Source organism: Acinonyx jubatus, chromosome C1 (assembly GCF_027475565.1).
Source record: "Acinonyx jubatus isolate Ajub_Pintada_27869175 chromosome C1, VMU_Ajub_asm_v1.0, whole genome shotgun sequence".
Lineage (NCBI taxonomy): Eukaryota > Metazoa > Chordata > Mammalia > Carnivora > Felidae > Acinonyx > Acinonyx jubatus.
Window position 1 is genome coordinate 151,193,181 of NC_069381.1, and position 21,247 is coordinate 151,214,427.

General features: G+C 39.3%; 1 protein-coding gene across 5 annotated transcripts in view; it reads right to left on the reverse strand.

Moving 5' to 3' along the window:
• GRB14 (growth factor receptor bound protein 14) overlaps positions 1 to 21,247 on the reverse strand; it is a 115,779-nt gene that overhangs the window by 38,195 nt on the left and 56,337 nt on the right. For all 5 annotated transcript variants that reach the window (XM_053215194.1, XM_027055613.2, XM_027055612.2 and 2 more), the window contains one exon: positions 4,193 to 4,349. In XM_053215194.1, coding sequence (XP_053071169.1) covers positions 4,193 to 4,349 — 157 coding nt within the window. The remainder of the gene's footprint in view (positions 1 to 4,192; positions 4,350 to 21,247) is intronic.

Genomic DNA, 21,247 nt, shown 5'->3' on the forward strand with positions numbered 1-21,247 from the left:
ACTTTGAATATCAAGTGCTCCTCCTTCTGACTTTAGTAATCTGTGGTGTGCTTTACTGGATCAGAAGCAACAACAATAGCACATTTATTTTAACAACATAAAATGTCTCTGAAACTTTCCTAAGCTTATCTTGGTCATTAACGTGAACTAAAGTACAGAAAACCCTTAACTCTCATCTATCCTACAAGTTACAACATTCTTGCCCATAATGCATCAGGGTCTCACCAATACTACACCTCATACGTGGGTAGACAATACCATGAAGATGGTACAGTGGGGCATGAGCAACCAGCAGAAATTACATATGTGCCAGGATCAATCCAGAAAGCCACAGTTAATTTGATGCAGAAGCAAAATAAAGTGGCTTAGCCTCTAGAAGGTTGAATTCTGGCCTTCTTACCAGTATACAGCTGACCCTTGAACCATGTGGACGACAGGGATGCAGATCTCCCCTTGTAGTAAAAAATCTGTATGAAACTTGACTACCCCAAAACTTAATTACTAATAGCCTACTGCTGACTGGAAGACTTATTGGTAATATAAACAGTCCATGAATACTTTGAGGTTATATGTATTATATACTGTACTCTTACAATAAACTAGAGAAAAATGTTATCAAGAAAATTTATAAGGAAGAGAAAATAAATTTACAGTACTAGACCGTATTTATTAGAAAAAATCCACATATAAGTAGATCCGTGGACTTCAAATCCACATTATTCAAGGGTCAACTGTACTTTCAAAACTAAATCAGGATCATATTTGCTCTCTGACTCCAAGACCTCCAGTCACTTTTTCTGTCACTCAATGGAAAAGTCAAGCCCCTCCATGGCCTAAGAGACCCTACATGTGCTGGCTCTGTGGCTGCCCTACTGAAGTCCACTCCCTCACTCCCCACCTTATTCCAGAAGTGCTAGCCTCTGGCTGCTGCCTGAGCACAGTGCCACAAATATTCTCCTCCACATGATGTTATCAGGGACATCTTCCCTGATCCCTTTTTTTAAAGTGCGTCTCCTGGGGCACCTGGGTGCCTCATTCCGTTAATGACTCTTGATTTCAGCTCAGGTCATGATCTCACGGTTTGCGGGTTCGAGCCCTGCATCGGACTCTGTACTGACAGTGTGGAGCCTGCTTAGGACTGTCTCCCTCTCTTTTTGCCCCTCCCCTGCTACTGCACACTTTCTCTCTCTCTTTCAAAGTAATAAAAATAAGAAATAAAATGCATCGCCCACTCACCCCCAGCATGCTCTTTCCTTCTTCCTGCCTTCCTTTTCTCCCAGTATAGGCTTTTCAAAAGTTCCAGCTTTTCAAAAGTTCTCATTACAACACTTTGCTTTTACAAAAGACCTACGTTAGCACCTGTTTTTGCCAACCTGCAGAAATCCAGAGGATTTTCACTTTTACATAAAAAGGTGAAAAATGAAAATACCAATCAGCGTTTGCTTTGCAGCAAGCCCTTATAGAGGCAGCGTGCACCCTGGAGAGCAGCGACATGGCCCCGCCAAGCTCCTTCCAGGGAACTGCACTCATCATCTCAGCATCAAGCCACCATAGCTTTGAACTTAGTCTGTGAGCATCTGGGCTTTATCTTGATTTATTCTGTGCATCTGTTGGCAAGATGCACCCTGAGACACCAGAAAATACTAAGAGAGATTATTTGTGGGGTCTGGGAATGCTCAAATATTGGTCCATATAAATTAATGGTAAATGCTTCTTTGCTTTATACAGTTTCAGCTTATGAAAGTTTTCAGTAAGAGCACTCTGCTTTTGGATATCAGGAGAAACCCATACTTATCATCATTTAAGGGGTTAGAAATTTTAGTCATTTGCCTCTTATCTTTCTCTTCCCTCGAAAATGCAAACTCACAAGGGCAGTGGGTTTTTTCTTTTGTTTGTTCTTCTGTTTTTTTTTTCTATCATGTTCATACTGTACCCCCACGATCTAAGGCTGGGTATAAAATAGTCAATAAATATCTGCTAAATTGTTTGAGGAAGTCAACAGGAAAAGGCAGGGAGAGTTCCTAGTTTTCATGGAATCTGTAAAGTGAAATGAAAAAAAAAAGAAAAAGAAAAAGAAGAGGTATTTTTAAGCGCACACACACATACACCCCCCCCCACACACAAAAAGTCTACAAAAGTAAATGCACAGTATAATTACAGATTATGTTAAAATAGAGAAATTAGACAATAAATAAGTGAAGAAAATGGATATTCGTTAGCTACCATCTAATGTTTCAGTGTATCCTTACATAAATAAAGCAGCTAATAAATAAATACAGATATGGAAGATGGTAAATCTAATATGCATCAGTATTTGGAGAGCATTATGCCTGCAGCTTTTCTACTATTTAAAGATATAATCTGAGTGAAAACCAAAAGGAGGAAAAAGAACACAAGAAGGCTGTGGAACCCCATTTCTTTCTCATAATCTTTGGCCTGATGCATGGTTGACAAAGCCATGAGACAATATTCTCACATCTTTGATTTTATTTCAGCATTTCCAGAAAAAAGAGTAATGGAGAAACATATTTCTATTTGATGCCTAAAATCTTAAACTTAGTATGCAACTCAAATTAATTCTCAGCGTTCCACTTGAAGCTTCAACATTAAAAGACCTGTGCGTTTTATTCCTTAATATCACTTGCTGTGGTTTCAGTGATTTACAGAGTAGATTTTTATTACTGAGTTTCAAGCTATTTGTTAGGGATAAACTGTCGTGACTATAACTAAAAAAAAAAAAAAAAAAAAAAAGTTTTTTAAGTTGCTCCCAAAGAAAAAATTAATAGTATAGAATACTGTAATTTCATATGCTAATTAAGAGCATATGTAAACAAGATAAGTTTAGAATATGGCAGATGTCTATTGAGAGTCAACATCATACTTTAAGGAGATTAATGGTCATGAATAGAAGTTAAATTAGTCACAAATATCAACACAGAAAATATATGTTGAACTTTTTCTGCCCTGGGAAGGCAATGACAGCAAGTTGCCCTGGCCCATATAGCATACCTTCAGAATTCAGGTTTTCTGTGAATTTTACCTAATATGGCCAAAAAAAAAAAAAAAAAGAATTTTGCAGATGTGATTAAGGGACCTTAAAACGAAGAGATTATCCTGGATTATCCAGGTAAACTCTAAATGGTACCATTTTTATAAGACAGAGGCAGAGGGTCATTTGACACAGACAGAGGAGGAAAATCCAGTGTGACCACGAAAGTAGGGACTGAAGTGACATGGGCATAGCCGAGGAATGCCGGCCGCCACCAGAAGCTGGAAGAGTGCGGGAACAGCTGGTCTTCTACAGCCTCCAAGAGAAGTGCATCCCTGCCGATGCCTTAAGTTCAACCCGACGATACTGATTTTAGACTTCTGGCCTCCAGAGCCACAAGAATAAAGTTTGGTTGTTGTAAGTCACTAGGTGTATAGCAATGTGTTAGAGCAGCCACAGGAAACAAATATGGAATTCAAAGAATCGGATGGCATGAACATAACAAACCCCTTTCTTTTTCACTACTTATTAGGGGAACATGTTCTTTAACACTAATACCTGTAAAAATAAGAAAATGTGAAATAATATTGTTGCCAAATTCTGTCTCACTCCAACAGAAGAATGAAAATTCTTTTAACTTGCTTTAAAAAATGGAGGAGAAAGCCCTCTACATTTTACAACACAGAGCTGCATTTCCAATTTACAAAATATTTTTGAAGATTACTCTTTATGTTTATAACTTTAAAATGTAAAAGAGTTACTTAGTTCTTCTAGAAAAATTTAGGGTTTACACATCCATAAAGAGAAGCACCAGTGTAGAAATTTCCCGTGTCTTCACTACAACCAGTTCAAAAAGTAGTTCAGATAACAGCTTATTTTATTAACTTCTCAAAAAATGTTCACTGTGCTACCAACGATTATTATGGCATTTATCTTTCTATCAACTTGGACTCTGTGTTTTGGCTCCCAAATTTCCCTAAATCATTATTTAAACAAAGAAGTGTGCTAAATGTGTAATATTTCTACCCTTACTTTCATTTTGTGCTACAATCTTTGTGTCCCAACCAACAACACCAAAAATAAAGAAAAAGACTATTCATAATTCTCTTCTATTTTTCTACGTCTGAAGAAACTCTTTGCCATATGATTGAAGCTATAAGGAACGGAAAAGCAAGGATATGGACTACGGTTCTGTATCCTTACCTAGACCTATGTGAGGCAGATGCTCAAAAAGGGTCCAGCTGTGGTCATCAATGTAATGATTCTTCAGGATCAACAGCTGGCAAACATCTCGGGCAGTTATGTCACTGGGTACCTCTACAGCCCTGCTGGTTTCATCTTCACTGTATACTTTAATTACCTGTGTAGGTAGAAATAAGAAAATGAGCTAAAATAGTCTATTAAAAAATATCACTCTAATAAGTCGTCAAACTTATTGGCTGAGCTAATTACAAAGTCCTTATATGGATTCTTGTACATTTAATTTTCTAAAACACTGAAAAAATGTTGCCTATCCAAAACTTGTTCATAACATGTCAAATCACTATGTCTGACAACTTCTACTCTCTTCTCTTCAGTGTCTAAAGTAGAAGACGTTCAGTGACCATTTGCTGTCATTTCTCTACCACTCTGGTCTATTAAAAAGCTATATATCCCTTAACAATACTTAAAATATTCCATTCCATATTTAAATCCTGTAATCCAAGTAACATGGGCTATTCATTCCCAGATATATACAGGTAGTAAAAGCAGTAAGTAAATCAGCCTTTATGGAAAGATGTCTCTATTTTCAGGTTCTTGAAACTTGGGCAAAGACTGGCTAGATGTGTACCAAATCATTTTTTCCCCCTTGCAATTAGTTGTATCCATGGGATTGAGTTTTAGTCAATGGAATGTAAGCACATTCAATGTTGCACTTTCAGGCCTCATCCATAAAGATCTCCCACATATTGTCCCCCATTGTTAGGCCACCCTCCCACTGAATGGAAATGACTGCAAGGACCTAGAGGGAAGAAAAGCCATAGGACAAAAAGAGCCTTTATCCCACCATGACCACACGAAAGGTGCCCAACTAAGAACGCCCATATGGAACTTTGACATGAGCAAGAAATAAACTTTATTGTGTTCACTTACTGTGAATTTGTATTTATCTATCACAGCAGCTAATCTTACTCTAAATTACACAGAATTAGAGAGAGTTTCATATACAACACTCCCCTTAACATTTACCAACTTGTGCTCTGTGCTAGAATCTCCATTATTAACTATGGTATGGTTGTATATAATTAAATTAATTATAAGAAGATAAACACCTATGATAATAGTATAGTAAGATCAACATATACACACACAAGTGGGAAATGGTATGAAAATTCACTATAAGAAATACGCTTGTTACAAAAACAGACATTTCAACATTTTTAGCAATTCAAACAAATGCAAATAAAAATGATTTATCAATTTTGTCCTACCAATTTTTTTTAATGTTTATTTATTTATTTTGAGAGAGAGCACATGCGCACAAGCAGGGGAGGGGCAGAGAGAGGAAAGAGAGAATCCCAAGCAGGATCTGCCCTGTCAATGCAGAGCCCGATGCAGGGTTTGGTCTCATGAACTGTGAGATTATGACCTGAGCCAAAATCAAGAGTTTCATGCATAACCGACTGAGCCACTCAGGTGCCCTTGTCCTACCTTTTTTTTTTTTTAAATTACACTTAATTACAGTGTGATGAAATACTTGCTCTCTTACAGTGATAGGAGTGATATAATTGGTAAAACTATTTTGTACACCTATTGGAAAGTATTCAAAAGCATTAAAAGGTCCATTCCGTTGACTCAGTAATTTCCCTTACGTAAACCATCTCAGTAAATCTGTCTTAAATGTGGAAAATGGCTTTAAGCACAGACATACCCAGCAAAGCGTTACATATAATTCTATTAATCTAAATATTCAACTATAAAAGAATGGTAAATGGCAGTACTTTCATAGAATGGAATATTATATAATGTCTCAGCATGTTATTCAAGGAAATGATATAGGAACTTTAAAAAATTCTTAGGTAAACGAAAATCATGACACCGAAGTATACTTTATGCATAGTACAGTGCAAATTTCCTTGGTAGACTGGCTACCAGGTACCTACCTGTCTTCTCTAACAATATTCTGGTTGCCTTTTAGAGCACACTCCCTCCCTCACCATGGGTCCTTGTGACCCCTGCAGCTCTCCCTCCAGCTCAGCCATGGAGACCTAGAGCTGCAGGGACAGGCTTACCAGAGCCGGCTGTTAAACACTCAGGAGCTGCAAGTCAGGCATCCAGCTTGAAATCAGCCGTGGTAGGAGCATGTATACAAAAACATGTCTTACCATACTGGTTCATACCACTGCCTCAGATCCGGATAGATAGTATCCAGACTGATCCACCAGCACCCAGAATCCCTCTGGCAACAGTTATTACTTCAGAGAAGGGCGTATGACCTCATCAGAGCCAGTCAGAGCCAATCTGGATATCTGTTCACATAACCGTAGAGTGGACCCTCTTTTCTATTGGGCAGACGTAGGATGAAGCTGTTATTGTTCACAAAGAGAAAGAGTGTGGGAAAATGAGGCCCACGTGGAGTAAGCCACGCTAAGAGATGAAAATAATCTTGAGAATATCTCAGAGCCCCTGGAACAAGTGAATTTGATTTCTTTGTGTTTTTATATGTGCCGTGTCTACTGGTAACACCTACCTACTTTTCTCCCTTGCTCTAGCCATGGACCCCCTCCAGGTCAATCTCCATACTGCTGCCAGAAGAAACTTGCTTATTGCCAATCCAATCAGGTCGTTCTGCTACTAAGATTCTTCAGTGGCTCCTTGTTGTCCCAACTCAAGCAGCTCATCATATTTACTAAGACCCCTTACAAGGTGCACATCCTTTGCTAAGTGTTTTAATATAAGGCTGTCTGTCACAGACAGAGACTGTTGTTCATTTCAGAGAGCTTAAAGTCTAGTAGGGAAAGCAGTATTAAAAAAATAATAATTACCAACTAGAGCATAAAAGTATGGCATATTACTAATCATAAAATGGGGCTTAGGTTAGGGTGAGAGACCTGGAAGGTATCTGTGAAAAAGTGATAATGTAAGCCAAGACTTGAAGAGTGGGCTAGAGCCAGGCCAAGAGAAGGTGAGAGCAATTCAGCTAAGGGAACAGAAGTCCCTTGGGTAAGAAGGAATTTGGCAAGTTCTAAAGACTGAGAGGAGTCAGGGATGGCAGGAGCAGCCAAGAAGAAGGAAACTGAGGTGGTGGGTAGGATGGTGGTAATAGGGATGTATGGTTCTAAGTTCAGAATTGACTTAAGAACCATCGAGCTTTTAAGTCATAAACAAACCCATGGACACGGATACGCCTGGCGAGGGAGAAAAGGAAAAACAAAAGAAAAAGAGAATCTAGGACTGAACCCTGAGAAGTACCAATACTAATGGTGACTTAGAGGCAAGAAAGTCTGAAAGATAACATGAGGTAGAAAGGGACCCAGGAAAGTGGGAACACATCGAATAAAGCCCAAACTCTAGGATGCACACAACATGTACATTCTCCAGGAAACCAGCCTATATTACAGGTCATTCTACGATCCTAGCCAAATAGGTCAGGTAATTGTAAGCTGTTCTTTTTTAGTTGCATGTGAGGTACCCTCTAACTGGGATCAACATTCCAACCACCAACAACGTACCTTATTTGGCAAATTCCTACTTACTGTTTGGCCCCAGTTTCCATGGCACTTCCTCCAGAAGGTCTTCCCTGACTGCCCAAGCCTTTGTAATTTATATTACTCTTTTACATACTCTTATTTTATAATTTTCTATTGGCAGGCCCTTCTCCTCAATTGTACTAATAAATTTCTTCAAGGAAAATCTCTGTTTATTTACCATTTGACATCATATTTCAGGTACCTGGCCCAAGGCAGCGTATGTATGGCTTAATCAAGATCTTCGGAACAAATGAACTTTGTACCCCTGTAGAGCCAAAGCGTTTTGACATAGTAAGTACTCAATACCTATTTATAAACTTTAATTTAAAAATATTTTGTCACAAAGTGTATGATTATTAAATCGTAATGCTCAGTAAATTCAAATTCTTCTCAATGATCCACAGATACACATGTTTTCTTACAAACAGTCCTAGGTAAGAATTGACTCAATATCGCTGTTTGTGGGCAGTTCTGAGTTTCGCAGTCATTGAGGTTGCTACATAAGGTCATATGAGAAAGGTCGTGAAAATACATCGCCAAGATCAGATGCAACTGTTTGACCTTTCACATCAATTCACTCGCTTTCTGGTTAACACATGTGGTTCACAAAGATCCCAAGATCTGCCTGTAATCTCTGTGTTTCCCCTGACTGCAAGCAGGGAGGCTAGTGTTCTTAAGGGCGTGTCCTGAGGACCTGTATCTGTGACAGACGACCGGTGGGATTCTAAGGGATGCTGTCCACTGCACCTCCACGTGCTCTGGCTGACGCTGACTGGGTCAGGCCCTGCTGCATGCTCCTGACAAAGACGACCACTCTTGAGAGGAAAAGAGGATCCAACCCTGTGACTGCTCCTTCATGTGCCACGATGATGAGCCACTGTCTCAGTTCCCTCAGAGGCCAGCTGGCAAATCTCATGTCAGGAGATGGGGGGCAAATGGCAATGACATGGAGGTCGCTGGGAAGGCTTCCCGACTACCCATGTTTTCTTACAGAAAACTCCCATCACCTGGGCTAACAGAAGTATGCCTCTTACTTTTCATGCTCTATTTTTTCTTATCTACTATATTTTTATATTAAAGGAAATAAATTAAAAAAAAAAAAAAACAACTAGAGACATTCTGAAGCCTAAGCCAAATTCAAGTAGTGGGCAAGAACTGAACAAGAGGCAAAGGAAAAGGCATCTAACCAATTAGGAAATGCCATTATTTTCTTCAGACTATATTACTGCAAATTTGAAAGAAACAGGTTGCCAAGAATGAAGACACATAAATTTAGAAGGGCTAGGCCAACTCAAATTTTCAGAATAGGTGCATGTACTCATTTTAAAATAAATAACACCCACTGGAAGAAAAGCTTGGTACTTTTGTTCGAGTTCCATTTTAAATTTGTATTTTTTACCTCTTATTTAATTGACATTTATCCAAAGTACATATTTACCTAAGAATGATAAAATTATATTTTAATTGATATTCCACAGGAATAAATTCCTGTCATCTCTCAAATCTACTCAATAATTGTGAAAAATTCTTTATACTACAAAGGGGTGTCTTGGTTAAAAGTCTCACTTTATGAGTATTTATTTCTCCTTAAAATATACGAAAAAGGAAATGCTAATCTAATAAGCCTTAACTCTCTACTAGAGTTGAATATGCCTCTTGCCAAAAGTATTACTACACAAAACTGCCCCATGTAAGAAAAAAAGTCAAATCATCTAAAAACCTACATGACTAGTATGGATTAAAATTAAGTTAAAAACTTTTGTGATTAGGTAAAAACAAGTAGCAGGGCTGTTCTTAAGAATTATTAGAGCAACATAATGGCATCCTGTTTCCTCTACACACTGAGTGGTAACAAAGAAATTTTAAAATCATATAATTACGCTACTTAATAAAGGGATATTATAATTTCAAGTTCCGTGATCTAAATTCCCAGCTTGCTTTATAAAGTGAAAAACGGGGAGAAAATATTATTCATACTAATTGATCATTTGAAATTATATAGCAGCAGGAAGAAATCCTGACACTAAAAAAGTATAAGAACTTTCTTTGTTGCATCAATGACCAGATAGATACTTGACTAGCAAGAGAGACATGCACTGATAAGGCCTGTCTATAACATCCCAGCAGCATAAACAGAGCGAGTGCCCAAGGACAGCCAACACGGTACACACAGGCTGTGTTTAGGAAGCCTTGCCCGGTCACTGTAATCCTGACAGTCAGAGCAACCTTGGCCTTTGGAGTGGTTTACAGTTTGAAAAACTTCTCTGGGAGCATATGGCAACTAGTGAAATAGTACCACATAGGAAAAGTAGCCCCCGCAGGGGATATGCTGAAATGTGGCTGAAGCAGATCTCTGTTTTGGCTGACATCCTCCTTATCAAGACAGTTCATACACTTTATACTTCAACTCCCCCGACTGCCCTCCATAAAAGTAAGTGGAGGCAAAAGATTAAAAAATTAACATAACCCATTTTCAAAGCGGTAGACACAACAACATTCAAATATACAGGGATGGCAAGAAATGGTTAACTTTTTAGAAGAAAGCTTGAGGCCCCTAAAGCCTCAAGACTAAAAGATATAAAACATTTAAAAATCAAACAACGGCCATTTCTGAAAAAATAAAGGGATCAAATTTGAAAGTCAATCCGATATGTATCACCTTGCCTCCAAAGCACACATGGTAATCATCTGCTACAATCACTGGAAATTCTGATTCTCAGAGCAGATTATTCATAAAGCTTTAGGAAAGCACTAGGCAAGGCCCCAACGGGCAGCCGTTCTGCTCCTCCCTGCAGACCCCAGGAATGTGACGGTATGATATAGATAGTCCTTTCTCAGCCCGGATTCATCCTGGAATATTTGAGACAAACTCAGGACTGCCATCTGGTCATGCGGCAATGTTACAGAGCAGAAGGGAGCACCACTGAGGAATTAATACAGGGTAGCTTTCCCCCATGTATCCTTGTTTTTTTTTCAGAGGAGGGGGATGGAAGGTGGGATAATCACTCAGCAGGTAAAAAATAAGCATGGATTATGCATAAATACATGACCAAGAATCCACAGAATGAAGTGAGAAAAAATTTTTAAATAAAGAAAGAAAATAAGAAGAAAGAGCAAAAGAGGAAGAAAAAAAAAAGATCATTGGGGCATGGTTATCTCTTGTGCCAAAGTTTTTATTTTGGGAAAATTTAAATTTAACTTTTAAATTAACTACATTTAAATACTACATTTAATATTTAATTAGACACTGACTCTTATTAATTACTATTTAATTTACAATAACTTAAACATCACATTTAAATACTAAGACCTTACCATGAAGAAAGTATATAACTTCTAAAAACAAACATTAATTTATCCATTGTATCCATTAATTATCTATTTTGTTTACTTATGGTTAATAGAAAGTAAGAAACAAGGCCCTTAGAGGTGTGACCTCAACTAGGTCCCAAGGAAAGTTTATTTTCTATAGCTCTTTAAAAGTTTATCATCCAAGTGCAATAGGATTATAAAGCTATCTTTTAATGTTTCCATTTTTTACTCTATTATTTTTAACAGATAGGCAATGTACCTAAATCATAAGAAATATTTTTATATCAAGGTCAGAGTGGCCCTGGATTTTTACATTCTTCTACATAAGGAATGCAGTGTCCTAAGATAAGAGAAGACAGTCTCAGATATTTTGAATTAAGTAACTCACTGTGTTCCCTTGAAGGAAATGGAAAATAATATATTCATTATTACTTATTCCAAATCTCTAGCAAAATGGCATACTTTAAAAAACAAAAACTGTTCAAAAGGCCCTAACAGCTCAAGGAAAGCTACTGCTTCTTTATGGCCACTCTGTTTTATTTTTCTAATTGTCAAATATTTATTAAGAGCAAAAGAGTACATGGTTTAGAGAAGTCAGGTAGTAGGATGTCTTCCATTCTCTCCATTAAAAAAGATATTCAATAACACATTTTACTTGAGCATGAGCAGCACAGGTTCAATTAGTTCTAAGATATTAACTCAAAATACGTATTGTCACCAATATCAGAATTACAGAAACTGGCACAAACTTGTCTATTCCATACCCTTGTGGCTCCTTTCAGGTCTATGCCCTATAATCCTTTCCTTCTTCTCTAACTCCAAACATATTATTTTGTTTTTCTCAGTTTCTTGAAACAGCCGTGCTCCTTCCAGACACGGGGCCTTTGCATATGCTACTAGAGCTGCTTTGTACACTATCTCCCCACCTTCTACTTTCCATCCCTCACATGAGCCATTATTTCTGTGGGGAAGTTTCAATGACCCTCTCAGTTTAGGTCCAGGCCCTTCGTGCCATGTATGCATGTGCACAACCACGTGATTACTATCCATCAACCTCCACTGCTCAGAATGCTGCATGACAGCAGGGATGATGTCACTGTTTTCTTCCCCTTGTGTCTCTAGTAATTAGTACAGTACCTGGCACACAGCTGATAATCAAAACTATTCTTATAGTGAAAAATGAAGCCATCATGCATAGCCCTGCAGGAGACAACATTAGGCATTCCAAAACAGTAGCTTTGAAACCTCATAGGGTTTGAAAACCTCCAGGGGAGAAAAAATACCCGGAGACCAAAGAGAAAACACAAGCAAAGCTTTCATGAAATCTGTGAACTGAATAAAGGTGGAGAAGGTGACTTCTCTGACCCATTTCAATTCTGGTATTCTATGAGAATTCAAAAAAAAAAAAAAATAAAGGTCAGAGGACCTCTGGGCAGGACAAATATTAAATATTAGGAGTAAAGACACCAAGGACTGAAGAAGCAAAAAACACGCATGCAACAAGAGACAGACCGCTTTGCCAAGAGCAGAGGCACAAAGTTATGAGGAGTGGGTGAGGAAGCTCAAGTGTCAGAAGGCATGTTCAAGAAGGCTCTTCACCCAGCACTGCGGACCACAGGTTTCCATCGGTGCAAACCAGCAGGGAGCCCACCACGGAAGGGAGCAGTTTTCAGATCCACAAATGACAGAATGCCTTTTCCCAATGATTGGAAATACAGAATTAAGTTTTAAATGAAAGTTCACAAGAACATGTGTACAAATTGGTAAGAGAATAATGGCAAACAACGACACGGTCACCTAACCATTTAGGAACCAGTTCAGCGACGAGTAACAGAACATCTACCCTACGAGGGTTTATTAACCAAACTGAGGCAGATGGTTCCGAGTTCCGTGAGGCAGATCCATCAAGTCACCAGTGACTGAGCCAGGCTCCTTCCCTGAGTCCACAGTCCTCTAGGTCACAAGCTGGATCACCCCCACACCATCTCTGTAAAAACTCTGAACTTGTCTACATTTGTATGCGATTTCATCTCAGTGGGGAAATCACAGGGCCTGATTGGATAAACACATAAACGAATTCAGAGTTAAAGGACCTGTGTTGCTGGGGTGCCTGTGTGGCTCAGTCGGTTAAGTGTGCCAACTCTGATTTTGGCTCAGGTCATGATCTCACGGTTCCTGAGATCAAGATCTGAGTCAGGCTGTGCACTGACAGCATGGAGCCTGCTTGGGATTCTCTCTCTCCTCCTCCGTCTGCCCCTCACCTGCTTGTGCACACACACTCTCTCATTCTCAAAATAAATAAACTTTTTTTAAAAGATGGCCTGTGTTACTGGAGATACATGTAGAACTTCCAGAAGTTCTGGATATAAATTCAAAATATACGGATAGAGATGTATGATGTATGAATTTGTTTCCCATCCAGCATCAAGCCAAAGGGGCCTGGCGTGGAAATGCCCCAAAGTTGACATTGCAGGGGACTGAGCACTGCCATACCTGACAGATTAGAACAGTAACACTGTCACATCATGGCCTGGCCAGTCTCCCATCCAGGAGAAGAGACCCTCTCTGAGACTCCAACTCTATTCTTGACCCTTTCTGCCCTTCTTCTCAGGCCAAGAGCCCTACAGGCTGCTCCTTCTCCTCTCCCTCATGGGTAGCCAGAAAGACTCAAGTGGGGGTTCAGTTTTGTGATTAAAAAACTGGAAGCCCTTTCAGTGTGCTCTGTTATGTGGCAGGGGGAAAAGGCAAAAGAAACAGCTCCAATTTCATTATAAAAGAAGGCAAACACTAAAAATAAAGTCTAAAGATGTCCTAAACCACGCACACATACATCTACATATGCATATATGCGTGTTATTTTAGGACCTAAATCCAATATGAATAAAGAGGGTCAAATCCCAAATCCCACACTAATGTTTCCAGTGACTTCATCAAAAGAGTGTTCTCTGAAGCCTCAGTGTTTTTAAAACTCATGTAATTCCTGTGAAGATGCCAGTGCTGACTAATTCGTCTTTGAAGTAAAAGAAAAACCTTCACAAGTGCTAATGCTTATTCATATTTAAAGCAGAAAACCACCGGTCATGCTTATGTTGGACACAATGTTATTCCAGTATCTCGTTTCAGGGTTTAAGCAATCATTTATTCCCAGAATACCCATAAGACATGTCTAGGCAAAAAAGTGAAAAAACAGTTTCACACAGTGAGAAGGACAAGTTGGGGAGGGGTGGAAAAAGTGTTAAGAAAAGGGAGGGGGAAACATGAAGAGTAGAAAGAGAATGTTTATTAGTGCCCAGAACACTGGACTTTTTATTGCAATTCTTGGGTTGTCTGGCATCAGTTGAAGCACTTTCAGGAACTGCCTTATTTTACTAATTTTTTTTTTAATTTTCTTTTTTTTGAACGTTTATTTTTGGGACAGAGAGAGACAGAGCATGAACGGGGGAGGGGCAGAGAGAGAGGGAGACACAGAATCGGAAACAGGCTCCAGGCTCTGAGCCATCAGCCCAGAGCCTGACGCGGGGCTCGAACTCACGGACCGCGAGATCGTGACCTGGCTGAAGTCGGACGCTTAACCGACTGCACCACCCAGGCGCCCCAGAAATATTTTACTAATTTTTAAAAGCACATCTCCTCACATTTAACTTGTCTGAAACTTGGATGTAACTTACCATCAGTGGTCTGTCATAGTTTCATTGGAAACATAGAACATAATGATGCTTCTTGTAACTTAAGGTGTCACAGGATCAATGAAATGTGCTATGCTGTCTTTCTGGGACATTTGGGAGATATTATTGTATAAACTTATAATAGCACACAAAATATCACTTTCTAGACTTAACACTCCCATGCTGTGTCAGCACTAGGAGCAAGTGATTTATAACCATTTTTGTAATTTTACGTTTCTTTCACTTTGCTAAATATTTATTTTATATCAGTAAAAACATGTATAAAGCACATTTGTGTACAAGAAATACAGTCAGTGCTGCTTGAATCATAAAATATGAAAGGTCAAGAGGACTCTTGGACAACATCCACTGACATCCTCTCATTTTACAAACAAAGAAGCCGAGACTGAAGAAGGTCTGACTTGCTTGGGATGCTAGCTGTTCCCCAGCACAGCCAGCCAGAGTCCCTTCTCTGGGCTCCGACCTGCCTCGGTTCTTGCCACTCTGCTCCTCCAACTTCCATGTGGCTGTAAGCCGCTGCTTCTACACGCCATCTCAGATAAAGTGTTAGATAACTAAAAACCACAATATAAAAATGCACGTATGTGCCAAAGCACCTTGCTTTTGGAATATCAAGACAGGTTGTTCCTTGTTTCACTTTTCTCCATATTAACTTGCCGGAAATCTGCATGTCCTGAAACAGCCAGCAGAGGGAGTCTTTACTTCTCAGCGTGTACAAATAGAGAAAATAACGATGTTTTGAAAATTACAACTTTAACATTCTTAACCCTGTGCAGGTACTATCATAATTACAAGCTTTTAAAATGTTTAAAGCTATTTTTAAATATTCTTAACAATTGGAATTTTTCAGATCAATCGTGTACATCCTAACTTCAATAAGGATTTTTTGGAATATATGTATACACACACACACACACACACACACACACACACACACACACACTGTATATCAAGTCACCTCAGCAAGAATCCTTCCTGGAACTCAAGCTGGAGTTAGTCTGGTACTTAGAATGGTAATTTCAAAACATTTCTTTGAATCTTGATAGAACTACCCAAACTAATTTATCTTCTGAAATTATAAAATCCCTGAAATTTTCGCTAATATAACTGAATGTATACGTCTAACCGTACATGGCCGACTAGGAAGCGTTTATAATCACTTTCTAACAATGGTGTTTTTGCCAAAGACGATTTTTGAATTCCTCTTCTTTAGGAACAGTCTGAAGAGCAACTGTTTTTGATATCTTACAGGGGTAGAAAATCTTGACCCTACCCTCTCAGAGGGTTTAATATCTGAAATTACCAAAAGCCTTGCTTCTTTCTTCTGCCAAAAAGAGATTCTTATTTTCTAGACTTGGCTTCCGGTGCTGGGGAATAGTCAGGAGAGCCAGCCCTGAGACTGCCCCCAGGCAAGGGTCTGAGACTATTAATGAGCCTATTTTTAATCTGCCTTCCTTGCCAAATGTGGACCAGGCACTGTGGTTCACAGAACAATGTGGGTCATGGCCCTCATTCATATGGAGGTTCAGTCCAGGTGTTCATGGTGATGGTGGACTTTGCAGTCCGCTCTGTGATCAGATCCTCAACCACCAGGTTACGAGTTACATTCCTCATACTAAAAATTGGCAAACTGCTGGCAAACTGATGGGGCTCAATTAATATAAGTGATTTTTACTGTAAATTTTTGAAAGCAAATAAGGCATTCAGTAAGTCTCAGAGGCTTCTCCAGTACTATTGAGCGCTAAGGAACTCTGACATAGGGTTTAGTCGCTACACCTTTGAGGCAAGATTGAGTACACAACCAGATAAAATGACAAGAGGAAGAAGAGAGACAGGAAGAAAGGTGAGACTGGTCCAACCAAAGGACTGCAAGAGAGGGCAGAGAGCTCTTAGCGGCAGATGAAAAAGGCCCCGCCGCAAGTGAGCCCACGCGGCTGGGAGAGGTGGCCTCCTGCATGCACGGAGCTGGCCCGGAACTCAGTCCTGCCTGGTCACGGACCAGACGTGTGCTGTGGGCAGCACTTAACTCCTCCAAGCCTCACACTCCTCGTCCCAAACTGGAATTGTCCACCAATCCTGTAGGGTTCTTATGAGGACTAAAGAGAATGTGTAATCAGTGCTGGACACGTTAGAGCTGTTTTCATTTTATGGGTGTGTGTCGAGGGCTGTGAGCACACAGAGTTGCCCACAGCAGCAAGCTGGAGCTGGATAAAGGTAATGACGATGCATGGTGGACTCTGAGTGGCTTTTCACAAGGTATGAAACCAGGGGAAAAGGAAGTGAATGCAACAGGGTCGCGAATGTAGAGAAGGAAATGCCAATAACAGGTGAGTATTCAAACAGTCCAATTCTATTTTTTCAAACATTGTGTTTATTCAACTAACAGTAATTATATACCAATGTTGTACCTGCCCCATGTTGGGCACTTGAGTCCAGTGATGATCAAAAGTGACACTGCCTCTGCCATCATGTAGCTAACATTCCAGCAACATCACTTTTATCTACTGAGACAAATGTCTCTATATTAGGCACAATTTTACCGCTTTCAAATACATAACCCAGAAGTTCCTGCCTAATATTCCCCAGGACAGTGAAAAGAGAAATAATCGAACCTATCTAATTATATTTAAATCTATGGTCCCAGCTTAAAAGTAAAAATTGTCAGCATATAATAGTTGGATTATTATTTTTTAATTCAGTTACAGCCCACCTAAAGTTACAGTAAAAGAGCTGAGGGAACCAGCATGTGAAACACACATTGCCTTCCTCTCCCTGGCTGTAATATATCAAGGACAACTACTTTTTGTTTGATTCATTTACTACAAGGATAACTACCTTAATAGGACAGGGCACAAAACAATTTATGCTCATTGTAATAGAGAGATTTTAAACTGTTTATGAAACTAGTAAAACATGCTATTTCACAGATGGGGGTGGGGAAGAAACTCACATTTTTTCAAGCTTCTACTACATGTCAAGTATTTCTAAATATTTATCCAACTGCTCTGTGAGGAAACATCCTCATCCCCAGGACAGAGAAAATGATCCTCAGAAAAGTTTCAAGGAAGGCACCCAAAGTCGCACCACTGGTCAGTGACAGAGCTGAGCTCGAACTCAGAGCTGCCTGGCTCTAAAACACACCAACATTCTCTACTGTAGCTCACTTCCTAAAAACTCACTTCTCAGGAAAGGAAACATTTTGTGAAAACACAAAATCCATTTGTCTCTGTGGTACCCTTCCTAGGTGGATATGCAACAAAGGTACCCTGTATACAACAAAAAGGGCAGAAGAAAGGGTGAGGTTTAGCAAGAATGAGAACTCCGTGTAGACAGAAATAATACTGTACTGGTTACCACTTCACAACCTTACCTTCCAACCAAGGAAGCCAGCCGTCTGTGGGTCTCCATTACCCTCCCCTGCTCAGGAAATCTACTCTCTCCCCCACTTACTATACCTTCTACTACCCCCATACAAGTAACAGAATACATTTGTTCAAAAAGCATAACCATAGAGACAGGCGCCTGGCTGGCTCAGTCAGTGGAGCATGAGACTCTTGATCTCGGGGTTGTAAGTTTGAGCCCCATGTAGGGTGTAGGGATTATTAAAAATAAAATCTTTAAAACAAACAAACAAAAAAGCAAAGCCATATTTTGTACCTGAAAACACAATAAGAAAAATCCAAGGGAGAAATATTTATTGAATGTCTAATATGTTGGAGGCACTTGTGGTGGGGATGGCTAGCTGCCCACCAAGAATCACTGTTCCCCTCTCCCTTCCTGAAGAGTCCTGATTCTAACGAGAAGAACAGTGTGTGGAGCTCAAGGCCTCCACTTCTTGGCTCCCCTTGTATCCAGGACTGACCACATGACAGAATCTTGGCCAGTAAGATGAAGCAGAAGCTCCTGGTTACCTCAGGGTGGCAGTTAACATCTGACAGAGGAGGCCAGCAAGCCCTTGGTGCTTCCCATTCTGTATGCCAGGAATGTGAGCAGGATGACTGGAGATTTGCATTCCTCTTTCCATAAAAGGAAAAGAGACCCACACTAAGGAAGATACAACAGAAAGCAAGAAGTTTGGTTGCCTGAGGACATTGTGGGGCTGCTACATTAGTTTTAGACTGAGTCTTCTGGTAAAGTGAAAGAAAAATAAATCTCCTCCCCATTTAATGCACTGTCATTTCAGTTTTCTGGGTATGTGAAATAGAAATTCAGCTCGTAACTGACAAAGCACTTTATTTAAGGAGTCTCTTAAATTTTTAAAATCTAGTGGTAAGACAAAAATAAAAACAACAACAACAAATTTTGAAAACCAGATAGTACAAGACCTATACATTAACACACACACACACACACACACACACACACACACACACACACACACGGTAACACAGAGAACACTAAAAGTCAACTCTAAATAGCCAGAAAGCAGAAGATACATAACTGTGGATGGCTAATGAGACTTCAGTATCATAAAAGATGATACTAAAATTGATGTCACATGGCAGTACATACTGGATTGGGAAGTAAGCAACAAAGGCATGTCCACTGATCCTGAATCAAGACACCACCAAGATAGATGTGCTGAGAAAGTCTTAAAAGCTTGAGCTGGGACACAGACAACAAACAGCCTTTGGGAAAGCAAACAGAATCCTGGAGTTGTCTATAGGCCATGGAGCACAAAACTGGGGGCAGAAGTACAGAAGGACAAACATCAAACACTCTTTGGAGCACAAGGAAGAAAGCCATGTACTGAGTGGAGGCTTAACAGGAAGCTGGGGAAGAAGCCCCGGGGCACACAAGCCCTGAAGCTCAGTGAATGCTACACACATTTGGACTGATTCTGTGTATATTTAAAAGTTTCTGGGCAAAACAGTGATATGATAATCTGTATTCTTTCACTTTTTACAAAACTATTTTTAGAAAGTCATAGCAATGATTCTAACTGTATGAGGAAGGAAATGAATATAACATAAACTATTCTCTTGTATAGACAGAGAATTGAATCTTTGGATAAATGGCGCTGCTCCATATTATACTCATGAATTTCAGATTTTCAAAAGGATTTGAATCTTAAGGAAAATATATTCAAGAAATTATCCCTTCTTTCTCTGAGACTTCAGAAGATGCTTTAGGATCTTGTGTGCTTACGAACATCTCATAATTGTGGTATGGATAAATAATGGAGAAATGCTTGTAAACATAATTCACAAAACTCTATAAATCTGATAGAGGCTTAGAACATGCCTACCCATAAAATCAGAAAATGGACATCTGGCCTTCTGATCTTGAAGGCTCTCTATAAAAAGAATAGGAATTTTATATTATACTTAATATATATTTTACAATGCTTGAGTCTTTTGTTAATTCTCTAGGACCTTAAAATAGTTTCTTGATGTACTGTACCAATCTAGAGCTCTGGGTATAAATGCTCATTCTCTCTCTCTCTCTCTCTCTCTCTCTCTCTCAGACACACACACACACACACACACACACACACACACTCTTTGCTGCTGACAATTGCTTTCTGAATAAAATGTTTTCTACACTAGAACATATGGGAGTTGGTGGAGGTGCAGAGGGAGATGAAAGGATTTGCCTAAGCTAATTCCAGACTAGAAGTTGAATGGCAATTATACACCCCATAAGGCAATTTCATTAACATATTAATTTCAGGAGGTAACACATATCTAGGAGAAACACACTGAAGTCACAAGACCTAGATTCTATTTCTAGCTTTGCCATTGACCTTCTGAGTGACCTTGCATAAGTCACTCAACACCCAAGAGACTCAGACTTCTCTCATCAGATAAAAAGAAAAGATATAACCTAGTAGTTCCCTGAGAAAAATGCTATGAGGTAAAATATTCATTCAGAGCATTTGGTGAGGATGTAACCATTTCTGAGAGATATGATGAACCCTTCTTCACTAGAACCTTGGTGAACCAGAATCAAGGAAATAAGACCCTAATAGAATTGGAGGACACAAAAAATATCTTTCCTAAAATTCACTTGATAGAGAATCTACCAAAAATCCCTGTCCCTCAAAGATCAAAGTGTATTTGATCTTCTACAAAAAAAAAAAAAAAAAAAAAAAAAAGACCCATACTGTGTTACGGGCCATGTTTAAAGTTCAAGTTCCCAGCCACTCTCAGGAGAATCTTAAGGCCATTTAGATCACATACACAGACTGATAACAAAATTATTCCCTAGTGCTATTAAGCATTTTCAGAAATGCCCTCAGCCTTTCAAATGATTAGGATTCCAACTGGCAAATTATTTTTCAAGAGCCACTCATGCAGGATGAGCAAACTTTATGGCAAACTTACGCAAAAGGCACTTGCTGCCTTGTTAGGAAAACAAGAAGCTGCCCCCAAAACACTCTGAGAAATGCTGGTACCAATTTGTAAGATCACCTTAAATTATGGTGCATATGGAAAATGACAAGTTAATTACAAGTATGGAATAATTTTCAATCTTGGGGAAAAAAAAGTCATGGTGTAACCAGAGCAGATGGATGTTTTCTAGTTATA